Below are 25,454 nucleotides of genomic sequence, written 5' to 3'. Positions count from 1 at the left end.
TTGAGAGTCTATGGGGTTTATGAATGATAGGAAAGTATAATAATGTAAAGAGACTTTCTTATTTCCTTTTTACATTAATTCCCTGATCAGATGCTTACTAGCAGAATAGGTAAACCAAGTAGGTATATCAGTGACTCAAAGCTTCTAAGTGACAGCTCATAAAGGAATACCAGGATGCTTACATTGCAAAGAAAAAGAATAATCCAGAAGCAGTGCCCCTGCCCTATCTCCACTGTGCCCCACCACTGCCACTGATGAAAAAAAGGAAGGAAAAGAGAGACAAAAGGGTGTTTGACCACACTTTACGATCGCTGAGTGGAAAAGGGAAAAAAAAAAAAAAAACAATTTTGGTGTCAGATTATTTCCAGGTGACCATTTGCAGCTGTTGGAGCTGCCATCAGCCTGAGCTGGAGGAAAGGACATGCCAGTGGTGCATCTTACCTGAGCAGAGAAGTGCAGACAGATGTAGGTGAGACACAGGAGCAGCCCCAGCCCCTGAATTAGGGAGGACACCAGCAATAGCTTGTTCCTCAAGAATCTCCGTCCTGCTGCGTTTCCAACATGCTCATCCAGGGGTTGGACCCCTTCCATCTTCACAATCTGGATGCAGGGAAGATGAAAACTGTGACAGAAGGGAACCTGAGGGAGGACTGACCTCTTCCCCGCAAAGAAGGAGATGAAGCCAAAACAAGGTGTATCAATCAGAAAACACACAAAGGTCCCAGGACCAGAGACAAGAGGCGATTGAAAGAGCAGAGCGGACTCTCAGTTTTAATGCTGCAGCTTTTGCAGGCAGGCGGGGGAACTTCTCTGTGACTAATCTGAATTTCCCCTTTACTTTCTTTCTTTTTTTTTCTATGGGCTAACAGGGAGTTGTTTTTGTGGCATTCCAGTTCTGATTTGAGTGACTGTGAAATGACAGTCATAAAAGTGTGCTATTTTCTTAATTTCTCATTGCACCAGTAACCAAATTGTGGGTCACTTGATAAAGATAAAAATCATCATCCGTTGATGTAGGAGCTCATCTATCCCTTCTCCGAGGTGTCTTAAATCATAGAAGAGATTTAAGGAAAATGCTAGCCTTAAGTTCTTGTCTGCACTTTATTGGGTAACTAAGTACTGAACCCATTCAACAGATTCAGGGGAAAAAAGCAAACGAAGACAATTCTTCAAGTGAAAAAAAAAAGAAAATTTTAAAAGAGGATGGTGAATCACATAGAATAAAGGAGTAAGATCCTCTAGTTTTAGTCCATTGCGTTATAATAAACTAGCATACACTGAGCATCCACTATGTGTCAGGCACTGTGCTAGACAGCCCTAAAATCTTTTTCTCATTTAATTTTTGAGGCAAATTTAGTAAAGACTTACATGATTAATTTTAAGCATAGCAGGAAAGAAGCAGAAGAGTATCTTGACTTTTTCCCTTCCCTACACTATACATTTTCTCCATACATAAGTTTGCATGAATGAACAAATGAATAGCTTCAAATAAGCTTTGAAGGTTGTTCCTTTCTTTGAGGTCAGGGTAGACACAGAACTTGGAAAGTAAGAGTATTCTACCAATAGACACTACTTACCCTTTACCACTGAAATAAATGATCAAATGAAATAAATGATAAAGTTATTGATAATGTCAAGTTCATATTAATAAATATTTACTGAGTACACAGTGAGCCCAGTACTATATTGGACAGTATAGGTACACTGGGAGGGGCTGTTTAAGACAGAACAACTCTTCTGAGGGCAAGTATGTCTCTCTGAGCTCCCTATCAGCCACTCAACGGATATTTAAAGAAGGAAAGGAGAGAGAAATAACATCAACAAAATAAATGAGCTGTTGTATGCAACTTAATTTTATAGAAAATTGATATGAGGCATATTCAAGAGGGAAACAGCTTGTGGGAAATGGAAAGTACATTTATTAATACAGTAATACAGTTTAAATCAATTAATATATGAATTGATACCCTCATTATAATCATTATACTTTGCATTTGCAGAACATATTGGTCTTCAGAAGTTCAAGTTTTTGTCTGAAATATAAGGTGACTGAGACACTATACCATACACGCCAAGCCAAAACGAGAAATCAAGTTCCATCTAAACTTAATTCTAAATAGGTATTCCTATGAGAAAAGTATGTGTAACATACAGAGTATGGATTAAAAAAAATTGAAAGGCAGAGTCAAGATGGCGATGTGGGAAGACGGGGAGTTAGCGTCTCCCCACAACTAGGGCACCTGCTGGCCGCTGGTGGGGAACTCTGATGCCCAAGGAGATGGGAGGAACCCTAAAGTGAACCGGTAGGATGCAGAGGGACTGAGGTGGGGAGGAGAAGTGGAGGCCAGACAGGATCTATGCCCCTGAGGCCAGGGAGATCAGGACACACAGGCGGGAGGGGCCCTGCGGGAGGAGCAGGAGAGGAGCAGAGGGCGATTGCCCCGCCCACTCAGGCCAGGGAGACTGCTGAGCTTCCAGGCCCATCCCCTGCCCTCCAAAGCCCCCTCCAGGCTGCATGGGTCCTTGGGGGCATAGGAGGGAGGCCGGGGAGATCAGGAGAGGCAGGCAGGAGGGACCCTCCCAGACTGGAGGAGCAAGAGAGGAGAGAAGGGCATTTTCCCCGCCCACTGGAGCCCTGGAAGCCTGCTGGGCTCCCAGGGGAGGTACCCTGCCCTCTGAGAACAGGGGTGGGGGGCACGCCTGGGCCCCTTCTGTTCCTTGAGCCTAGGTCCCACCTCCCACAGACCCCAGGGACTTTTCCAGCCTTGTGGGTCCTGAGCATTGGCCCCGCCCACCACCCAAACCTCACCCTTGCTTAGGCCCCGCCCCCTACAGCCAAGGCCTTTCCCTCCCCCCCGCCCCCCTGCCTTTTTCTTTTCTTTTCTTTTCTTTTCCCTCCTCCTCTTTCTTACTGTTGTGGTACTGGTGTACCTTCCGGTTGTTGTTTCATCTATATTTTTATTTTTATATTCTTTCTAACATATCTGTTAGTTTCCTAGTCTAATTTTATTTTTTACTTTGTTAATGTTCTCTTTATTTTTTTTTTTGTGCCACTCCATGCAGCTTGCAGGATCTTGGTTCACAAGCTGGGGGTCAGGTCAAAACTCCTGTGGTGGGAGCTCCAAGTCCGAAGCACTGGACAAACAGAGAACCTCAGACCCTAGGGAATATTCATTGGAGTGAGGTCTCATGGAGTTCCTCATAGCAGCACCAAGACCCAGCTTTACCCAACAGCCTACAAACTCTAGTGGTGGAAGCCTCAGGCCAAACAACCAGTAAGACAGGAACACAGTCCCACTCATTAAAAAAAAAAAGAGGCTGCAAAAAACTATGTCACAGATGAAGGAGCAAGGTAAAAACCTACAAGACCAAATAAATGAAGAGGAAATAGGCAATCTACTTGGAAAAGAATTCAGAGTAATGATAGTAAAGATGATCCAGAATCTCGGAAATAGAATGGAGGCACAGATTGAGAAAATACAAGAAACGTTTAACAAAGATCTAGAAGAAGTAAAGAACAAACAAACAGAGATGAACAACACAATAACTGAAGTGAGAAATACACTAGAAGGAATCAATAACAGAATAATTGAGGCAGAAGAACAAATAAGTGAGCTGGAAGATGAAATGGTGGAAATAACTGCTGAGGAGCAGAATAAAGAAAAAAGAATGAAAAGAATTGAAGACTATCTCAGAGACCTCCGGGACAACACTAAACGCACCAACATTCAAATTATAGGGGTCCCAGAAGAAGAAGAGAAAAAGAAAGGGTCTGAGAAAATATTTGAAGAGATTATAGGTGAAAACTTCCCTGACATGGGAAAGGAAATAGTCACCAAGTCCAAGAAGCACAGAGAGTCCCATACAGGACAAACCCTAGGAAAAACACACCAAGACACATATTAATCAAACTAACAAAAATTAAATTCAAAGAAAAAATATTAAAAGCAGCAAGGGAAAAACAAAAAATAACATACAAAGGAATCCCCATAATGTTATCAGCTGATTTTTCAGCAGAAACTCTGCAGGCCAGAAGGGAGTGGCAAGATATACTTAAAGTGATGAAAGAGAAAATCCTACAACCAAGATTACTCTACCCAGCAAGGATCTCATTCAGATTCAATGGAGAAGTCAAAAGCTTTTCAGACAAGCAAAAGCTAAGAGAATTCAGCACCACCAGACCAGCTTTACAACAAATGCTAAAGAAACTTCTCTAGGTGGGAAACACATGAGAAGAAAAAGACCCAAAAAAACAAACGCAAAACAATTAAGAAAATGGTAATAGGAACATACATATCGATAATCACCTTGAATGTAAAATGGATTAAATGCCCCAACCAAAAGACACAGACTGGCTGAATGGATACAAAAACAAGACCCATATATATGCTGTCTACAAGAGACCCACTTCAGACCTAGGGACACATACAGACTGAAAGTGAAGGGATGGAAAAAGGTATTCCAGGCAAATGGAAATCGAAAGAAAGCTGGAGTAGCAATATTCATATCAGGTAAAATAGACTTTAAAATAAAGACTGTTACAAGAGATAAGGAGGGACACTACATAATGATCAAAGGATCAATCCAAGAAGATATAACAATTATAAATGTTTATGCACCCAACAGAGGAGCACCTCAATACATAAGGCAACTGCTAACAACCATGAAGAGAGAAACTGACAGTAACACAATAATAGTAGGGGACTTTAACACCCCACTAACACCAATGGACAGATCATCCAAACAGAAAATAAATAAGGAAACACAAGCTTTAAATGACACAATAGACCAGATAGATTTAATTGATATTTACAGAACATTCCACCCAAAAGGGGCAGAATACACTTTCTTCTCAAGTGCACATGGAACATTTCTCCAGGATAGATCACATCTTGGATCACAAATCAAACGTCAGAAAATTTTTAAAAACTGAAATCTTATCAAGCATCTTTTCTGACCACAATGCTATGAGATTAGAAATCAATTACAGGAAAAAAAAAACTGTAAAAACACAAATACATGGAGGCTAAACAGTGCACGACTAAATAACCAAGAGATCACCAAAGAAATCAAAGAAGAAATTTAAAAATACATAGAAACAACTGACAATGAAAACACGACAACCCAAACCTATGGGACGCAGCAAAAGCAGTTCTAAGAGGGAAGTTTGTAGCAATTCAATCTCAGCTCAAGAAACAAGAAAAATCTCAAAAAGAAATCTAACCCTATGCTTAAAACAACTAGAGAAAGAAGAACAAAGAAAACCCAAAGTCAGTAGAAAGAAAGAAATCATGAAGATCAGAGCAGAAATAAATGAAATAGAAATGAAGAAAACAATAGCAAAGATTAATAAAACTAAAAGCTGGTTCTTTGAGAAGATAAACAAAATTGATAAACCCTTAGCCAGAATCAAGAAAAAAAAGGGAGAGGACACAAATCAATAAAATTAGAAATGAAAAAGGTGAAATCACAACTAACACTGCAGAAATACAAAGGATTACAAGAGACTACTACAAATAACTATATGCCAATAAAATGGACAACCATGAAGAAATGGACAAATTCCTGGAAAGGTATAATTTTCCAAGACTGAACAAGGAAGATTTAGAAAATATAATCAGACCTATCACAAGTAATGAAATTGAAACCATAATTAAAAATCTTCCAACAAACAGAAGTTCAGGACCAGATGGCTTCACAGGCGAATTCTATCAAACATTTAGAGAAGAGCTAACAGCGATCCTTCTCAAACTCTTCCAAAAAATTGCAGAGGGAGAAACACTCCCAAATTCATTCTATGAAGCCACCATCACCCTGATACCAAAACCAGAAAAAGACATCACAAAAAAAGAAAATTATAGACCAATATCACTGATGAACATAGATGCAAAAATCCTGAACAAAATACAAGCAAACAGAATCCAACAGCACATTAAAAGGATCATACTCCATGATCAAGTGGGATTTATCCCAGGGATGCAAGGGTTCTTCAATATACACAAATCAATCAATGTGATACACCATATTAACAAACTGAAGGAGAAAAACCATATGATCATCTCAATAGATGCAGAAAAAGCTTTTGACAAAATTCAACACCCATTTATGATAAAAATTCTCCAGAACATGGGCATAGAGGGAACCTACCTCAACATAAAAAAGGCTATATATGACAAACCAACAGCAAGCATCATACTCAATGGTGAAAAACTGAAAGCTTTTCCACTAAGATCAGGAACAAGACAAGGATGTCCACTCCCACCACTCTTATTCAACATAGTTTTGGAAGTCCTAGCCACAGCAATCAGAGAAGAAAAAGAAATAAAAGGAATACAAATTGGAAAAGAAGAAGTAAAACTGTCACTGTTTGCTGATCACATGATTCTATACATTGAAAATCCTAAAGATGCCCTTGAAAACTACTAGAACTAATCAATGAGTTTGGTAAGGTTGCACTTTACAAAATTAATGCACAGAAATCTCTGGCGTTCCTATACACCAACAACGAAAAATCAGGAAGAGAAATTAAGGAAACAATCCCAGTTACCACTGCAACAAAAAGAATAAAATACCTAGAAATAAACCTGCCCAAGGAGGCAAAAGACTTGTACTCAGAAAACTATAAACCACTGATGAAAGAAATCAAAGATGACATAAACAGATGGAGAAATATACCATGTTCTTGGATTGGAAAAATCAGTATTGTGAAAATGACTATACTACCCAAAGCAATCTACAGATTCAATGCAATCCCTATCAAACTACCAATGGCATTCTTCACAGAATTAGAACAAAAAATTTTACAATTCGTATGGAAACAAAAAAGACCCCAAATAGCCAAGGCAATCTTGAGAAAGAAAAACAGAGTTGGAAGAATCTGGCTCCCCGGCTTCAAACTATACCACAAAGCTACAGTAATCAAGGCAGTATGGTACTGGCACAAAAACAGAAATATAGATCAATGGTACAGGATAGAAAGTCCAGAGATAAACCCATGCACATGTGGGCACCTAATTTATGACAAAGGAGGCAAGAACATACAATGGAGAAAAGACAGCCTCTTCAATGAGTGGTGCTGGGAAAACTAGACAGCTACATGTAAGAGAATGAAATTAGAACACTACCTAACACCATACACAAAAATAAACTCCAAATGGATTAAAGTCTTAAATGTAAGACCAGACACTATAAAACTCTTAGAGGAAAACATAGGAAAAACACTCTTTGACATAAACCACAGCAAGATCTTTTTTGACCCACTTCCTAGAGTAACGGAAATAAAAACAAAAATAAACAAATGGGACTTAATTAGACTTAAAAGCTCTTGCACAGCAAAGGAAACCATAAACAAGACGAAAAGACAACCCTCAGAATGGGAGAAAATATCTGCAAATGAAACAACAAAGGATTAATCTCCAAAATATACAAACAGCTCATGGAGCTCAATATCAAAAAAACAAACAATCCAGTTGAAAAATGGGCAGAAGACCTAAATAAACATTTCTCTAAGGAAGACATATAGATGGCCAAGAGGCACATGAAAAGATGCTCAACGTCACTAATTATTAGAGAAACACAAATCAAAACTACAATGAGGTATCACCTCACACCGGTCAGAATGGCCATTATCAAAAAATCTAGAAACAATAAATGCCGGAAAGGGCGTGGTGAAAAGGCAACCCTCTCGCACTGTTCGTGGGAATGTAAATTGTTACAGCCACTATGGAGAACAGTATGGAGGTTCCTTTAAAGACGATAAATAGAACTACCATATGACCCAGCGATCCCACTACTGGGCATATACCCTGAAAAAAAACCATAATTCAAAAAGAGTCATGTACCACAATGTTCACTGCAGCTCTATTTACAACAGCCAGGACATGGAAGCAACCTAAATGTCCATTATCAACAGGTGAATGGATAAAGAAGATGTGGCACATATATACAATGGAATATTACTCAGCCATAAAAAGAAATGAAATTGAGTTATTTGTAATGAGGTGGATGGACCTAGAGTCTGTCTGTCATACAGAATGAAGTAAGTCAGAAAGAGAAAAACAAATACCAGATGCTAACGCATATATATGGAATCTAAAAAAAAACAAAAATGGTAGTGATGAACATAATTGCAGGGCAGGAATAAAGAGGTAGACATAGAGCGTGGACTTGAGGACTTGGGGTGGGAGGGGGAAGCTGAGGCGAAGTGAGAGTAGCATCGACATATATACACTACTGAATGTAAAATAGTTGGCTGGTGGGAAGCAGCAGCATAGCACAGGGAGATCGGCTCAGTGCTTTGCGATAACCTAGAGGGGTGGGATAGGGAGGGTGGGAGGGAGACGCAAGAGGGAGAGGATATGGGGATAGATGTATGCATACAGCCGATTCACTTTGTTGTGCAACAGAAACTAACATAGTACTGTGAAGCAATTATACTCCAATAAAGATCTATTAAAAAAAATTGAAAAATCAAGTGTGTAGAACTTAATTCTTGAGTAATAGTTAATAGTTATAAATAAACATTAAAATCGGTAACTATTTACTCATTTGTTTCCAAACACTGACTAAAAGAGCCACAGCAAAAAAAACCAAACAAACAAAAAGAAAAAGCCTAAAATACTATTGGAAACAGTAGAGACCAGCTGAAAAAGAAAGAGTAAAAACTATTAATGCTGAAAATCAAAGAAAATATTTTTAAATGAAAAATAAAAACATTTATAGAGTGCATCCTTGTGCCCTGAGCATCTTTTAACAGCCTGGCTTCTATAAAGAAAAACTGCAATTAGTGATATAAATTACTGTCTTTATAGACAATGAGAACTATGCAACAGAATGAATTCCCATTTTGGTGATGCCCCAGGAGAGTTATACTAGCTATACCAACACTTGGGCCTGCACATCTGAGGCACGCCTGTCATCTTCCCTGCCTCCATCTCCTACTGCCGTACTTTGCCTACTTGTAATTTTTTATTGACATTTAAATGATGTTTTACATTTGTTTCTTTTTTTTTTTTTTAATATTTATTTTTGGCTGTGTTGGGTCTTCGTTTCTGTGTGAGGGCTTTCTCTAGTTGTGGCAAGCGGGGGCCACTCTTCATCGCGGTGCGCGGGCCTCTCACTATCGTGGCCTCTCGTTGCGGAGCACAAGCTCCAGACGCGCAGGCTCAGTAGTTGTGGCTCACAGGCCTAGTTGCTCCACGGCATGTGGGATCCTCCCTAGACCAGGGCTCGAACCCGTGTCCCCTGCATTGGCAGGCAGACTCTCAACTGCTGCGCCACCAGGGAAGCCCACATTTGTTTCTTTTTAAATTGAATATATTCTCACAGCTTCTTCCCATTCTTTGTGGGAAGAGGGGGAATACACATGGAAAAATAAATATTAATTGGGCTGGAAGTTCTGGGCAAGACCTTTTGATAAGACTATGAAAGCATTTCAAGGTTCATCATTGGGCTGGTCTAGCATTTGGAACAAATGAAACCAGCATCAGAGATATCAGTGTTGGCATTTCAATCTTGGGCAGATGGACAGGGTCCTCCATCTCCAAAGTTGACATGTTTTTAAAGAGGTCAAATATGTCACCTGAATCTATGTGCAATTTTTTTTTAAATCATCACACAAAGATTAAATACACAGATACACCAGAGCAAATCAGCCTTGGAATGGAAGCCTCAGACTTCATTCCAAGCAATTATCTTCCCATAGATCTTTAATCTCCAAATAAATAGCCACTTCAAGTCTACAGAAAAGTATGGGGGGAGGGGAGGTTTAAAAAAAAAAATCTTTGACAACTAACAGAATACCTCATGTTCAGGAAGCAGCAAAACTTTTCTTTGGTTGGGGGGTTGGTATTTGCTTTTTTTGTTCTTTTGTTTTGGGGGAGGTTGTTTGTTTTGATTTGGAGGGTTTGGGTGGTAAAATCTGCACTTTTCATTTGTTTCTAGGTCATTAGTCCATTCAACAAGCATGAGCCAGATGCCTACATGCTGGTGCTGGGGGAAAAGAAATGAACTAAAAGGAGGTCACAGACAGCTGGGAGGACAATCACAGCCAGGAAAGTACTGGGTCCAAGGTGGCTACGCAGGAGGAAAGGGTGCACAGGAGTGGGTTAAGGACTTTGAACTATATCCTGAAGGCACTGGGGAAATACGGAAAGCAGAGTGTGATATGATTACATTTTAGAAAAAAAATCAGAGTGAAACAGAAATGGCAGGTTGGGATCAAGGAGATCCGCTGGGAGATTTTCCAGGGTGCTCTGTGCCAGTTGAGGAGATGAGTAAGTCTAAAACCCCACCTCTGCACTCAGCTCTCCAAGCCCTCCATTCCTAGAGCAGGAGCTTTCATTCTACGAGAAGGGGAGCTTTTATCTTCTCACAAAGGTGTGCTCTGCTTCCCAAGTCCTGAACAAAGGGCTGCATCCACCCATATAAATGTACGTTTTTCTAATTCATAAACTCAGAGAGGGCTCCTTGTTCTAATTCACACAAAGACAGCTGTATGAGCTGGGTGGTCCTCAATCTCGTAATTATTTAAGTGAGAAATAATAAGGTCCAGATCTAAAACAGAGAGGATAAAGAGGGGAGAAGATATTCACAGTGGCTATTCATTCACCAAACATTTTGAGGGCCTAATTTGTGCCACCCTCCAAGTGTACAAAGGGAGTCATAACTTAGCTCTGACCTGGGACAGGTGACAGAGTCAGATGGGAGGTGATAGAAACAAACACATTTCAAATATCAAACACCTGAATTGCCATTTGCCTTCTCAACCTGCTCTTGATCTTAATGTTCCCATTCTAGTTAATGTATTCGGCACTCCAAAATCTCAAAACCCCAGAATCAGCTTTGATTCTTCCTTGCCTCAATCAGTCAGACTTGTAGGACTATCCACTATCCCTGCAATACAGCTCATACTTTGCCATTTCGACTGCTTCTGCTCCAAGTGCTTACTACTTTCTCCCTTGAACCTCTGAATTAAACTTACAGCTGTTCTCCCTACTTCCATTCTCTTTGATGTCTAATCCATTCTGCTTTGGCAGGATCTTTAAACCCAGTGATGGCCAAGTTCTTACCAAGGAGTATCCATCTCATAGAGGATAAAGTTGAAATTCTTTAGCATGACACTCAAGTCACACTGTAATGGAAACCCAAGTTTCCTCTCCAAATTTATCTCCATTTTCTGATTATTTCTGATGATCATTTTGCCTCAAATATCCTTATCCTCCATCTCTGATGATCAAAATCCTACACCCTACACACTTTCCATGAAGGGCTAGCTGTCTTGTGAGGCAGTGAGCTTGCGGTGCTCCAGAAGAGGCTAAACAATTCTGGCATTGAGTAGGGGATTTGCAGGATCAGTAGTTCGCAAAGCCTAGTTAATCATCAGAATCACTAAGGAGAGATTTTGAAAGGTTCAGATTCCTAATCCCTAACTCTAGAAACTCTGATTCAATAAGTTTGGAATACTGCCTGTGAATCTGTATTTCTAAAAGCTTCCATAAGAGCCAAAATTGTGAATCTCCCCAAATGACTACTTAAAGTCTGTTTCACTGTTACATTTCTATAACACGAATCCTTGCCTGGGCCTCCCAGAAGGATGCGGTTGTTTCTGCCCGTGTAGATAGCATTTTTCATACTCTGTCTTATCTTACAACTATTCAAATCTGTTTCCGTCACCTCCATGACGCTGCATGATCTTGAGGTCCAGAGTCCTGTATCGCACTCACTCACAGGGCCAGAATAGTCTTTCTATAAAGATTTGCCAAATTAAATTGAATTTGCTTGCAGTAGATTTGAACTATGCTATTTTCAGGACCAAAAAGGAATGAGAGTCTAAACAAAACTGAAAATGGCACTATTAAATACAGAAGTCTCCTGATAGCTGGACTTTGATCTTAGTGTGAAAGATTAGCAAACCTGAAATGTATACTTTTCATTGAAACCGGATGCACACCATTAGTACAAATGCAAATGTGAACTCGTATAATAATATTCCGTTGGGTTTCAGACTCATTAGCCCCTCGTATGTCAACTCCTCTTCTTCCGATGCTGATTTGCCCTTTCATTCTTCATGTTTGCTCCTTTTCTTTATCTTGAATTGACCACTGGAAGTTATTTTAGGGCATGATGATAGATTCTAAAACTTAGAGGCACAAAACTGCAACAGAATCTTTTTCTCTCTATGGAAATATGCCCATGAAGTACTACACCATTATGGAAAGCAAATATATAGACAGTTTTTTGGCTCACAAAATTACATTTTACATTGTGCGTTTAAAATATGTAAGCAAGGCCAAGAATATATAAAAATTTACAAGTAGATCTTTCAACTAATAATATAGGCAAGTTTTCTAAAAAAATCAACTTTACTGAAATATAATTACAGATAATAAACTATATCTACTTCAAGTTAACAATTAGATGAGTTTGGACCGCTGTATACACTCATGAAACCACCATCACATACAGAACATTTACTCATTCCCAAAAGACAATTTTCTCTAAATAGTAATCACTCCAAAAGCAAACCTAAACTGAGTACATAAGAGATTCCCTCCTCTTTCCAAAATACATTTAATTGGGTATAAATTGCGTAAACCAGTGATTCTCAACTGGGGTGATTTTACCGCCCAGGAGTCATTTGGCGGTATCTGGAGACAGTTTTGGTTGTCTGGATTTGGGGTGGGTGCTACTGATCCCTAGTGTTTAGAGGCCAGGGATGCTGCTAAACATCCTACAATGCACAGGACGGCCCTGTACAACAAAGGACTACTGGCCTAAGATGTCAATAGTGCTGAGGTTGAGAAACCCTGGTATAGATGTCCATGTCCATAACTGACCTTGAATGAGGCAATACAATATTCACTTTCGAAGTCTTCGCATTTGCTTATTGTCCTGCCTGAAATGCCTCTCCAATGCCCTCCAACAAACCTATGAAGAGGGTACTATTTTTCTCCCCATTTTATAATTGAAAGAAACTGAGGCTTAGAGAGATGAACTAACTTGGCCAAGGTCATACAATTAGTATGTGGCAGGGCTGGGATCTGAATCCAGGTCCTTTTACTCTGGAGCCTGTTCTTAAATTCTATGTGATACTATTGATTTTTCTAAATAAAAATACAAGCTCTATGTCTGGCCTGGGCACTTAGTAAACAGTCAATATATCTAAGCAGATATTAACATGCCGAATGTACACAGTCACTAATTCAATAAGAGAAAGTAACTTCTTTCTGTCAATTAGATATTATTTTTTTTCCAAATTATTGGTGAATGGGAATATATCTTATGTTCTTGGGTGTCTTATTTGTACCAAGCACGAAAGCCTCTTTTCATTCAATCTTCCTGGGAACACTGTGCATGGTTATTAGTAACCACATCTTTAACATGAGGAATCAGAATCTCAGAGTAAATTAATTACAATAGTGTTGGGATTTAAACCAAGATCATCTGGGTTTGTCTGTTTATTTAACTGTACCAAACCCTCAGTAGCTGCTATTATAAACCGAATGTTTGCGTCCCTCTTAAATTCCTATGTTGAAGCGCTAACCCCCAGTATGATGGTATTTTGAGATAGGGCCTTTGGGAGGTAACAGGTCATGAGCGCAGGGCCCTGATCAGATGGGTGAGTGCTCTTATGAGAGGCACCAGTTTGCTCTTTCTCTCTACCTGCCAAGTGAGGACACAGTGAGAAGGCAGCCATCTGCAATCCAGGAAGAGAACTCTCACCAGAACCTGACCGTGCTGGTTCCTTGATGAAGACCTTCCAGCCTCCAAACTGAAAAAATGAATTTCTGTTGTTTAAGCACCCAGTCTACGGTATTCTGTTATGGCAACCTGAGCAGACCAAGACAGCTGGAAATTATAAAACTGTACCAAAAGAACACTGTTTCTTAAATTCTCTCTTGTTTCTACCCTCAGATATATCCACTCTGAGATAAGGAACTTTTACCCTGTTATCTTCAACGTCCTTCTAAGGAACTTTTTTCTGAATGTCTTCCTATACTGTAGCTAGAATAAAATAATCTACACAATACACCAAGCAATGTGTCTAGGCAGAGTAGGCTCTACATAGACATTATTGTGTTGTGTTTTTTAAACCTGTAAGTGCTTTTCAGTGTTTATTCTTTCACTGACATATGTTATATTAACCACCCCTTAAAGCTTTTGGCAGGTTCGATCAGCAGTCTCTCTCTTTGTGAAGGCAGTATTCTCTACGTCCCTACCCCCAATACCACTGTATATGGTTTGTTCACTCATTTCTGCCACCCTAAGCTGTACTGAGAAGTCCCTTCTGCAAAAATCACACACGCACAAAAACCCTACAGCTTTATTCAAATTGGCTTAGGGAATTCCTCTAGGCCTCTCCTTCCTACTTTCTGCTGTGCTCCTTGGTGCTTTCTGCAGTTCCTACCATTTTCCTTCCTATATTAGCTCAAACTTTCCAACATATCTTGGTTAAACTTGGAATCTAGATCTCAACTTCCTGTTTCATCACTGACCCTTAAGTCCCAAAGGATGCCCTGCTAGGCATTGCTCAAGCTCCAGGTCCCCCAAATCCCTCTGCCCTAATGTGGGGTTCTTCACCACACTGGTGACCTTCCCTCTGCCCTAGGCTCAGCATGGGGAAGATGGATTAGGCTCTTCTTTTATCACAGATCACAGTCTGCCCTGTCTCAGAGTTCTGCATGTATGTGCCTGTCTCCCCACATGGAAGAGAGCCCAAGCCCCATTTATTCTCATATGTCCCGGCTCCCCTAGCACCAGGCCATGGCTGTGCTCAAGACAGGAAATGAATTAGACTGAACTGAGGCTACAGTTGTATTCTAGTTCTTCAGAGCTTTTATTCTTCTTTTCTTCTACCCTTCTAGCTCCATGATTCCCCACCCTTCTTTGATCCCACTTTGCTTTTATTCTTGACACTTTGGGCAAAAGTCAGAAGACCTGTATGCAAATCAAAGCTTTGCTACTTGCCACTGGACAAGTTATTTAACCTCCCAGCCTTCATTCAGTCATCTACTATAGAGAAGAGAGAGAACGAGAGGGAAAGAGTATCTGATATATGTTAGCATTCAATAATTGTTATTTGTCACTATTAGTATCACTATTGTAGCTTGAAAATGGCCATGGTGAGAGTATTTACACCACTGAAATTAGTAAACACTACAAATTGGGACTTTTTTTTTAGACAGCTGCTTTACCAGCACACCACTAGGCTAGTACTGCATATTGAAATGATAATATTTTTGATCTATTAGGTTAAATAAATCATTATTAAAATTAACTTCACCTGTTTCTTTTTACTTTTTTGATATGCCTAGCAAAGAATTCTAGATTACATTGTGGTATTCTTTTTGGCTGGCGCTGGGCAAGATAGACCCTAACCTACATGGCAGCATCGCCCCATCAACACCCCACAGTATGGTCTCCAGGGATGCCCCTCCGAATTCCAGTGCCTCTGACAATTCCAAAGCAGCCTTGGGCCCTGGAGCATCCTCCTTCTCAAGCCTCCCTCGTACTCTCCCCTGCGGCCTCTCCCCTGGCACCCTCAGCTGCCTCATTCTCCTTTGGATCATCGGGTTTTAAGCCTACCCTGGAAAGCATGCCAATGCCAAGCGTGTCTGCTCCAAACACAGGAATGAAGCCCACCTTCCCACCATCAGCCTCTGCAGTCAAGGTCAACCTTAGCGAAAAGTTCACGGCCGCGGCCACCTCCGCTCCTGTTCACAACTCACAGAGCGCACCCTCAATGCTGCCATTCTCCTCGGCCTCCAAGCCGGCATCCTCTGGACCTCTCAGCCACCCTGCACCTCTCTCGACATCATCCAGTTCCTTGTCATCCAAGTCCTCAGCCTCTCCCGGGGCATCCCTGGGAGAGCTCAGGTGCTCCAAAAAATGGTTTGAGTTGATATTTGCCACCTTAATCAGCAGTTCTCTCTTTGAACCATTGTTCTTCCTGAGTCTTCAGGACCCTTGCATGGTCTAATCACCTTGACATTCCAGACAGATCTCTCCACATCCTTGTTCGATTTGCTGTGGGTTAGGTCCCTTCCACAGCTATTAGAAAAGTCTACTCACAGCACCCAAGAACCCAATATCTCTATTTCAAGGGTCCTTATCCACTTCATCGCAGTTCCAGGTGGCAACAAGGTAAGAGCCAACTCAATGCCCATCAGTGAAAAAATCCTAAGGCTCCTTATACACAGAAGTTCCTTCTTCTTTTACACTCTCTCTCCAGTTACTTAGACCTCATCTTCTATTCCTGGCCCAGGGAGAGAAGGAGAAAATTCTACGAGGGACAAAATTACCCTAATATACAAAAAACTACCTTTGATGTTTCCTAGCTGCCCCCGCCTCTAACTTTTACATTATATTAAAGCTTCTTCATAATGTATTAAATATGAGATTCTGTTATTACAAGGTTAGTAAAAAAATCATGTTTTTCATGGGTCTTTTAGTTACTGCTTAGATAAATAAAAGGGAGAAAGGTTTATTACTTGTTTCTTTTTTTACTTGTTTATTAACACTGATATAAACAATAAGACTCAGTAGTCTAGTAGTCTAGGTATGATGTGAAGTGGTTTGACTGCTAGGGTCATGGCAGTAGAGATGGTGACAAATGACCAGATGTGGGTTATACTTTGGAGGTAGAACAATAAGGTTTACTGGATTAGATGTGACAGGTGAAGGAAATCAAGGAATCAAAGGTGACTTCTGGGCGATGTGGCTGAGTAGCTGTGTAGTGGTGTCATTAACTGAGCGTAAGAAGAAGACAGAGGAGGAGCAGATAGGGGAGGCGGTTTGCAAGTCAAGAGCTCTGCTTTGGACAGGTCCTCATTTAAACACCACAGAGGTGCTGAAGATGACTCCAAGAGTAATTTTATTTTCCCCATTTTACAGATGAGGAAACTAAATCACAGAGAGGTTATGTAACTTGGCCAAGATCATTTGACTAACTCACTCCATGGGATGTTTTCCTTTACACAGCAGCATAGAGGTTAAGGTTGCTGAATTCTAATCCCAGGACCACCATCTACTAGTTGTGTGACCCTTTGACAAGGGATTTAATTTCTCTGAGCTGTGATTTTGTCCTTTTGAAAATGGAAAGTTTCCTGCTCAGGATCTGTGTGAGGGTTAAGTGAGACGAGATAGGCAATGTACATGACATAGCATATAATAAATGCTGGGTAAATGTTAGCTAATATTATAGTTGGTCACTTTCAAAGCTAGGAGTATTGTTGTTGCCTTATGATCTTAGGTTTACTCCAACTAAAAGGACCCATCTAGGAGGTATTATTTCTCCATCCAATTGTCCTTTAGCTTTGGCACTAGTTGAAGACTAGTTATTAAGACTAGCTACGACTCATTATGAAGACTACGTACCAGGATGACAACTTGGTCGTCTGTGGTGGATATATTCTGACATCTAAAAATTAGGTGGGGCGGGTAGGAAAGGGGGCGGAGATGTATAAGTGAAACCTGAAATAAAGCCTGACTAAGTAAAGGAAACATCAGAGACAAAAGACAAGATACAAAAACTCCACTGAAAGGGTCTGAAATGACCAAAGAGAAAAAGTCCCAACCTTAATCAGGGAAAGTTAGTTTCATCAGTGAAAAAAAATAACCACACACACGATACAATCAGGCAGTAGAGATCTTGATACTGGAAAACCAAAGGTGAGGAGTATTCAACAGCATTTCCCCCACGCTCACCTCACAGGAAGAACTGGTCCAAAATTAGCAAGATTGAGGGGTCTTAGTTTAAATGCCTGGAAAATTCCTTCCCTGGAGAGCAGCCCCCTCCACCATCCCCATGGACACCCTAACTTCAGAATGCCTTTGGTGATACCATCCCTTCTCCATCAATGGCCAAAATACACAGCAGTGAAAAATCACTGACAACTGAGGGCAGGGGTAGGGTAGGGGAACGACCACTAAACAGTCACCAAAATGGTGCCCTTTCTATAACTTTGAAAAGTAAAATGAGGACGCAATCATTAATTTTAGTATGAAAAGCTATCAGAGGAAGCAGGGCAAAAGCAAGACCCCAGAGAGACAAGTGAAAATGGCTAACGTGTCATGCCTTTTCTTTTTCAGAAGTATAGGGTCCACCCCACCCCAGTCAGGCTTCCTCCAGGTTGGATCCTGGCTACTCCGCTGGTGTGGGGTCTCTGGTGCCTGCAGTCTGGGGAGTCGGTCTAGTAGAACTGTTCAGAGCAAGAGCTCTGGAGACAGGCTGCCCAAGTCTGAACCCCAGCTTACCTCAAGCCTTTCAGTCATAATGGAAGAATTACTGGAGTAACTGGGCAACTCACTTAACCTTTCAAAGACTTTGTTTTTCTCATTATTAAATGAGGGAAAGAGTATAGTAACTGTATCTAGTATCTAACTCTGCAGGGTTGCTGTGAGATGTCAGCGAGGTAATGCACGTAAAGTACCTAGCATGCAGCTTTTAATAAGCATTTACATTATGATGTCATTATCTGTAGTTTCATTCTGATTAGACCAGGATTTCTCATTGGGAATGAGCCTTAAAAAAAACAACTGCCAGGAATTTGTTCCTTTTCAGTCTACTTCTGCGGCTTGCCACTACTCTAGAAAAGAATATTTATTGAGTACTAAGTGCCCCCCAAAATTGCTTAAAAAATAGCAGGGAACCATTACTTAAAGTCCCAAGAATAAAAAAAGAGAGGTGGGAAGATTAGACAAAGGTGGACTTCAGAAGTTCTCTGAAAGAGATGAAATCAGTGAGGAGGGGTAAGAAAAGCCAACTTTTTCATACCTATGAAGGTTAGGATCGTTTCTAATCTGTCATAAAGAGTTGTGACTTCCTCTTGTACGTTTTTATTTTTCTTTCTTTTCCCAAACATATCATAGAAACCCAGGCAACCATAAAAGCTGTGTTGACTGGAAGCAAATACGAAAGGGGAGGGTAGAAACTCTATTGTGCGTCTGTATCTTGTTTCAGTAAGAGCTCCAGGAGAGAAACCCCAGGGGAAAGAATATGTGGTGGCTAAAAGCAGACAGCCAACCAGTTACTCCTGGGGACCCCCAGACAGTAAAGAAGACACAAATGAGGTGGTTGCCTGGGGGGACGCCTGTCAACTCCACAGCAGCAACTCTGGAGGGATATGCCCCAGCCCAAAGCCCCCAGGTGATTTCCTCCTCAGAAAGGGCAGCCTGGGATAATGGCTAGAACGCTAGACTGGTGGGCAGAAAGGTGAAGGTAGTACTAGGGTAATGTATTGCCAAACCAGGATTCTTTGTGAGTGAAAAGGAAGACTACTCAAAGTAATGCTGGTCAACAGCTCATACCAAGAACGCCAGGGCATGACCCTCGTCAATGTCCACTGTCCTACTCTTTGCACAAACACACAACTAGAAGACTAGAAGCTGCATGCTGGGGAACAAAGAAAGAAAGAGTGGATAAGTGATGAGCAAGGAAACAAACTTTTTTTTTTTTTTCATTTTTTTCCAAAACAAGCAACTTTTTATTGAAGTATAGTTGATTTACAATGTTGTGTTAGTTTCAGGCATACAGGAAAGTGATTCGGTTTTTTATATATGTATATGTACATATATGTGTGTGTGTGTGTTTGTGTGTATTCTTTTTCAGATTCTGGAAACAAACATTTTTAAAAGGCACTGCTGGTGTACCAGGCCCTTGTGGAGTAACTTTATATTCATGATCTCATGTAATCCCTTACAGAGTGGGAACTATAGAGGAAGCGATGTTGCTGGAATGTGAACTGAAGACTGTCTGAAGTTAAAACCCTTCATCCCTTTTTGCCCCATCTTACCACCCTGGTTCCAGCACTCATCACCTCATTGGCAGGCTGTAATGGCCATAGTAGCTACTCTTACTGAGTACTTTGAAAACTCTACTGGATACTTTGTATATGGTGGTGCATTACAATCATCAAAAACCTGCAAGGCAGTAAGGAAACAGAGGTTCAGAAAAGTTAAGGGCCACATGGGGGTAAGTAGTGAAGCTGAAACTCAAACTCAGGTCCGTCTGGCTGCAAAGCCAATGCTCTCACTCACGAAGCTGTAAAGAGTGATGGGATTAAACTGAGAGTGAGGGGGAGTGGACCCCCAGGGCTGTACGGCACAAGCAGATGGAGAGACAGGTCGGTCACAGTAGCAAACTTTCCCACCCAGTCCTCGGCTCCCGCCAGGCCCGTCCTCCCTGCCACCTAGACCCCCTGCGCACGTGGTCCTCGCCACCCCTTTGCAATTAATTGACCACACCGTTCTCCCGTCTTATAACCATCTCCCCTTCCTCTCTACCAATCTATAAATTAGCTTTTGTCATGGTGACACTTTATTTCCGTCACAGTGTTTTACTCATACAGCTCTGTTTCCTGCCTGTCCTGGCTGTAATTTTTCTCTGCATAGAGACTCTAAGCAACTTTCAGAACTGTGACTCTCAGTCCCTTTAATATCCCACAGTGACTAGAAGGCTACAGTCATGTGGTAAGAGGTGGTTAAACCCTCCTGCATTAGGGCTGAATGCTTGTAGCACTTTTCCTCCCCGACCCCAACATCGAAAGAGGAATTCCCCAGGAGAAACAGAAGCTACTCTTTCTCACACACACACACATCACCGTCTCTCTAAGTCTCTTCTGACTTCTAAATATCACCAACTCTCAATTTTCATAGACTGTGCTGGAATGACAAATGCATTAAAAATGAAAAATATAAATAATCCCCAGAATTGCATTTGGTCATTAGTTTCTTCCTCCTCGCTTTGAACCAATCTGTTAAATTGACTTCTCTAACACATGTGCATGCTTGACCTTGCTCTTGGGCCAGATTTTTTCAAAATGCACCAAAATTCACTAGATGATATGTTCCATAAGAGGAGGGACTAAAGAGTTTCTCAGTACCTGGCACATGTAGGTGCTTTACATGTTTTTTGAGTGAATGAGGCCCAGATGGATGATGGCTGTCCCAGCAAATGCCAGGTTAGACAGAGCCCCAATAATTTCTGTGTGCTATGTAAGCCCCTAGAACTTAGGTGCAATCTGAGTAAAAAGAGGAACTACGAATTGAAATTAAGTTGTCATGCCTGGGCCAAAATAAGTGGAGGTTTTAAAAATAGAAAAATAGAAGTTAGGTTGGTTATAATTCTTGAACACCGACATTGCGCATGAAGGCTCATACCAACTACAGATGTGTAGGAGGAATAAGAATTTTCTTGTCATTTTACTGGAAAATAAAAGAACAAAACAAAGACTATTAAGCACCTAGTAATCTAGTAAATCCTCAAAATAAGTTTACTTTACCTGACTTACAAAATGTGAGTAATAATGATATGTATGGCCTTTCTTAAGTTAAAGAAATGAATCAGGTATTGATCTGGGTGGGGCATAATTCATCATACCTAATTATAAGTACATCACCCCTTACATCATATTTTTTTTCAGAGCATGATCACAGAGTCAATTTTTCACAAATATTTGTGGGGCAGATTACGAGTTGTCCCTCTCTTATTCTTAGACCCTTGGTCATACAGGTAGAGATTACATTTCCCAGCTTCACTAGCAGTTGTGATCATGTGATTTGATTCTCCCCAATGGAATGTGAGAGTAAGAGATAAATATAATATATATTCTATATCACTTGCTTAAAAGGAAATTGCCTGCCTTAGGCTTCCTCTCTCTGTTCTCCTTTGAACTGAAACACAGGGTATACCACATGATTTAGCTTTGTCTATGCAAATGAGCATCACTCCCTAAAAGGCAGAGCAACAAGGTGAAAGGAGGAGGCTGGACCCCTGATTGGCCTCACAGAGAGACATGACTTCTATCTTCTTTAAGTCACTGTATTTTGGAGCCCTTTTTCCCAAATCTTAGCCTTTTCCATATTTAATACAATTTGAGAGAGATTTATCTGTCTTCTCAAGGGCTCTCTTAATCCTTGTGTATCAAAATCATTCTTCTTTGAATCATCTAATCAGGTTATCATCTTTACTGATTTTGTCTTCTTCAATTGTCAACTGATCTGAATCTGCCACAGCCTCCTTTTTCAAAAGCTTTGTGATTCTCCAATGAGCTTTTACAGACTTCTTCTTAGTATCTTGACTCTCTTGCAAGATTTGCACTTTTACTCATCACTCAGTTTACTTTGCATTCAAATGCTCACAGCCATGGACTTAGAAATAAGATGGGGAAGGATATTTATGTGTGGACTAATTTCACTATTAGCCAATTCACTGGTGAATATTTTATGTTGTAAAAACTTTTGCTTCTCCCTATGATCTAACTGCAGGGACTTGGATAATGCTACTTAAGTGCCAAAGTATCATACCTGAGAAGAATTTCAAAAGGTATTTAAGAAAGGGGGAGCTTGTTGTATGTATATTTTTTGTGGTTAATCTAGATTTTTTTAACATGCAAACTTAACAAACTCTAAATTTCATAAATATTTTTAGCCGCCTCTTAAACACTGCATGTATCCTACAATGTTTCAACCCTAGTCAGCCATCACTCTTTGAATTTAAATTCTATGGCTATCTAGTATTTTGGTTCTATCCTGTTTTGATTTGTCTAACCAATTAGACATTATTATTACTGTTGTTGTTTTATACAATGTTTTTATTTAACCACATATTAATCACATATTTGCTCACCATTTCTTTTTGCAACTCAGACTTCTCATTCATGCTCAAACCCCAGAGAGGACCGGCTTGTGGCTATAAATTCTTAGGAGAGATTTTTTCCCTCCATTCAAACCATGGTCAAACCAGACAAGTTTACTGTCCCATTCCACACGGCAGATTCATTTGGAGTTTAACCTTAAACTGAGCTTTGTGTGTGGGTCTCTTATGAGATCCCCAAGTTAGGCCAATCTTAGGCATTATCTTTTGCCTTCTAAGTCCTGTGTATACATCAAAATAAAACCTCAAGGTCACCAAGGTTTGTCAGATAACCTCAAATGAAATCTGCTTTGATGTTCATTTGCCCTCCAGGTTCCCACTTTCACTTAGTTTTCAACCTCTGCGAATGTCTTCCTTCCTTTCTTGCTCAGAGATGTATTTTTAAAATATTCTTTATATTCCATTCATTTATTTCGGTTGTTTTCAACCGGAGGATAATTCAGGATACCTAACCCTCTTGCTGCTAGAGCTGGAAGTCTGCAATCCTCATTTTAAACAATTAACATTTTCCTAAATAAGGTCTCTGCCACAGTGTAATAGTAGTAATAATAATAGCTAATATTCACTAAGCATTACTATAAGCTTAGTACTGTTAAATGTGTTTTATTTTATTAAGTCATCTAATCCCCACAATACCACTAGAAGATCAAACCCAGATAATCTGACGCCAGAGCCCATGCTATTAACTACTACACATTCTGTGTCTACAAAGCTTAGATGACAAAGGAGGGTTCAATTTCATACGTATAGGAAGAAAAATATGCAAATCTTTCCTAATTAATGCAGCCAGTGAAAACTTCACAGACTTTCCAGGAATTGTTTTTCTAGGACTAGGAATGAGTCATACAAAACCTCTTGATAGGCTCTGTGTTTGAGATGGAGTCACAGGTATAACATAAAGCTAGGATGGTGATAAGGTTTCATCATATATGCCACATCTTTTATATGGAGTGACTGTGTAGGACCTGGCCTTGAGAAGGAAACTGAGGCTGTCTCTAAACTCAAGGAGAAAGGGGGTTTTGACCAATTATCAATGTCTCCCGTGGACCAGGATGCAGAAGTGCCATCTCTGGGCTATTCCTGACCTAAGATGTGGATGAGGACAAAATCCAGTCCTTGGGTCAATCTTCCTGCCACCTACCCTGGCTAACTGAGCCAATCTTCCCTAGACTCCCAAGTTATGCTTTCTCTGTTTCCTTTTTAGCAGCAAGTGAAAACCTTACCCAGATAGGTCTAAAGTCATTCTCTCTCCGCAGTTCCTTTCTCTGGACTGTTTTACCTAACTCTATTAAATGCAGCTTTGCAGATAAACTGGCCCATGTCTTCAGAACTGAGAAGAAACCAGGAAGAAAAGAATAAAAAATGAGCACATAAAATCCTGTTCTAAGTGTGTGTATGCGTATCCGGGGTGGGGGAGGGGCCGGACAGACAACTGTCCTGAGTTTTCTGAGCTTTCTAAATCCAGAAATACCAGAAGACATTTTCAGTGGCGATAAATGTAAGTTCCAGAGTCATTCTGCTGGAGTTTGAATCTCAGCTCTACAGAAAGCTATTTGACTTTGAGCAACTTACTTAATATCTCTAAGCCAGCTTCATCATCTATAAAATAGGGATAATAGTTATACATATATCATAGCAATTCTCAAACTTTTAAAATCTCAGGACCTCTTTATACTCTTAAAAACTATTGAAAATTCTTAGGAGCTTTTATTTATGTGTCGTACATCTACTGATATTTACCACCACAAAAATTTAAACTGAAAAATTTTAAAATATTTATTCATTTTAAAATTAACCCTATTACATGTTAACATAAACAACAAATTTTTATGAAAAAAACTCTATTTTCAAAAAAATTAGTGAGAAGAGCTTTACATTTTTATAATTTTTTAAATGTCTGGCTTAATGGAAAGTAAGTGGATTCACATATCTGCTGCACTCAATTTGTTGTGACATGCTGCTTTGGTTGATGTATATGAAGAAAATATAACCAACTACAAATGTGCAGTTAGAAAAGAGAGGAGTATCTTAATATTCTTTTCAGATAATTGTGGATATTGTCATTTGATTACATACCAAAACTCAAAAGTGATAGTTTATTAAAGGTTAGTTGCCATGTAGAATCAAAAATCATATCAATGAACATATTATACTGTTATATGAAGATCCACAGGAATATCTTACATTTTGAAAAGATCTTTTCCCATGCATAAATTTGCAGCATTATTTATTCATGGGTCATTTAAAAATGTTGGTTCATTGAGTTACACAGATTTTTCAAACATGGACCCACTGCCTTATGTTATGGCTAAATAAATAAATCACATTCATTAACATCACCACTAAGTTCATCATAAAAGTCTTCCAAGTATTAGAAAGCTGTCAATCTCAAGGTAACAGATGCAAGTTTTCCCAAAGTTAACTTTCACTTGAATGCCTGATTTTATCATTGGCAAAAAATACTGTCAGTGGTTCTTCTTGAAACAACAGGCACACTTCTTCCACTTTTAAGAAAATGTCTGCCAAATACTCAAGCCTGAAAAATCAGAAAGACCAACTCTTTGTTAGTCTTTTTTTTTCAAGTAAAAATGGTGTTCCATGAAAAAAAACAGCGAGTTTAGCTCCCAGCTCAGTCACACAAGGGCTTTCCCTTGAGACAAACATCATATTTCAGTGTGCAACATAAGCACTTCATGCACACGTACCGTTTCACCACCTAGAATAATAAAAAGATTTACACTTAAAGAGTCAAAGTTGGGGCTTCCCCGGTGGCACAGTGGTTGAGAAGCTGCCTGCCAAT

At 40.0% G+C, this 25,454-nt stretch overlaps 1 protein-coding gene across 1 annotated transcript in view; it reads right to left on the bottom strand.

Moving 5' to 3' along the window:
* Positions 1–25,454, bottom strand: part of TNFSF4 (TNF superfamily member 4) — a 291,799-nt gene that overhangs the window by 23,378 nt on the left and 242,967 nt on the right. The window contains exon 2 of the mRNA XM_082406391.1: positions 396–600. Coding sequence (XP_082262517.1) covers positions 396–600 — 205 coding nt within the window. The remainder of the gene's footprint in view (positions 1–395; positions 601–25,454) is intronic.

The sequence above is a fragment of the Balaenoptera borealis genome (genome assembly GCF_965194805.1).
Source record: "Balaenoptera borealis genome assembly, chromosome: 1".
Classification (NCBI taxonomy): Eukaryota; Metazoa; Chordata; class Mammalia; order Artiodactyla; family Balaenopteridae; genus Balaenoptera; species Balaenoptera borealis.
This window is presented reverse-complemented; position numbering and strand designations above follow the sequence as displayed.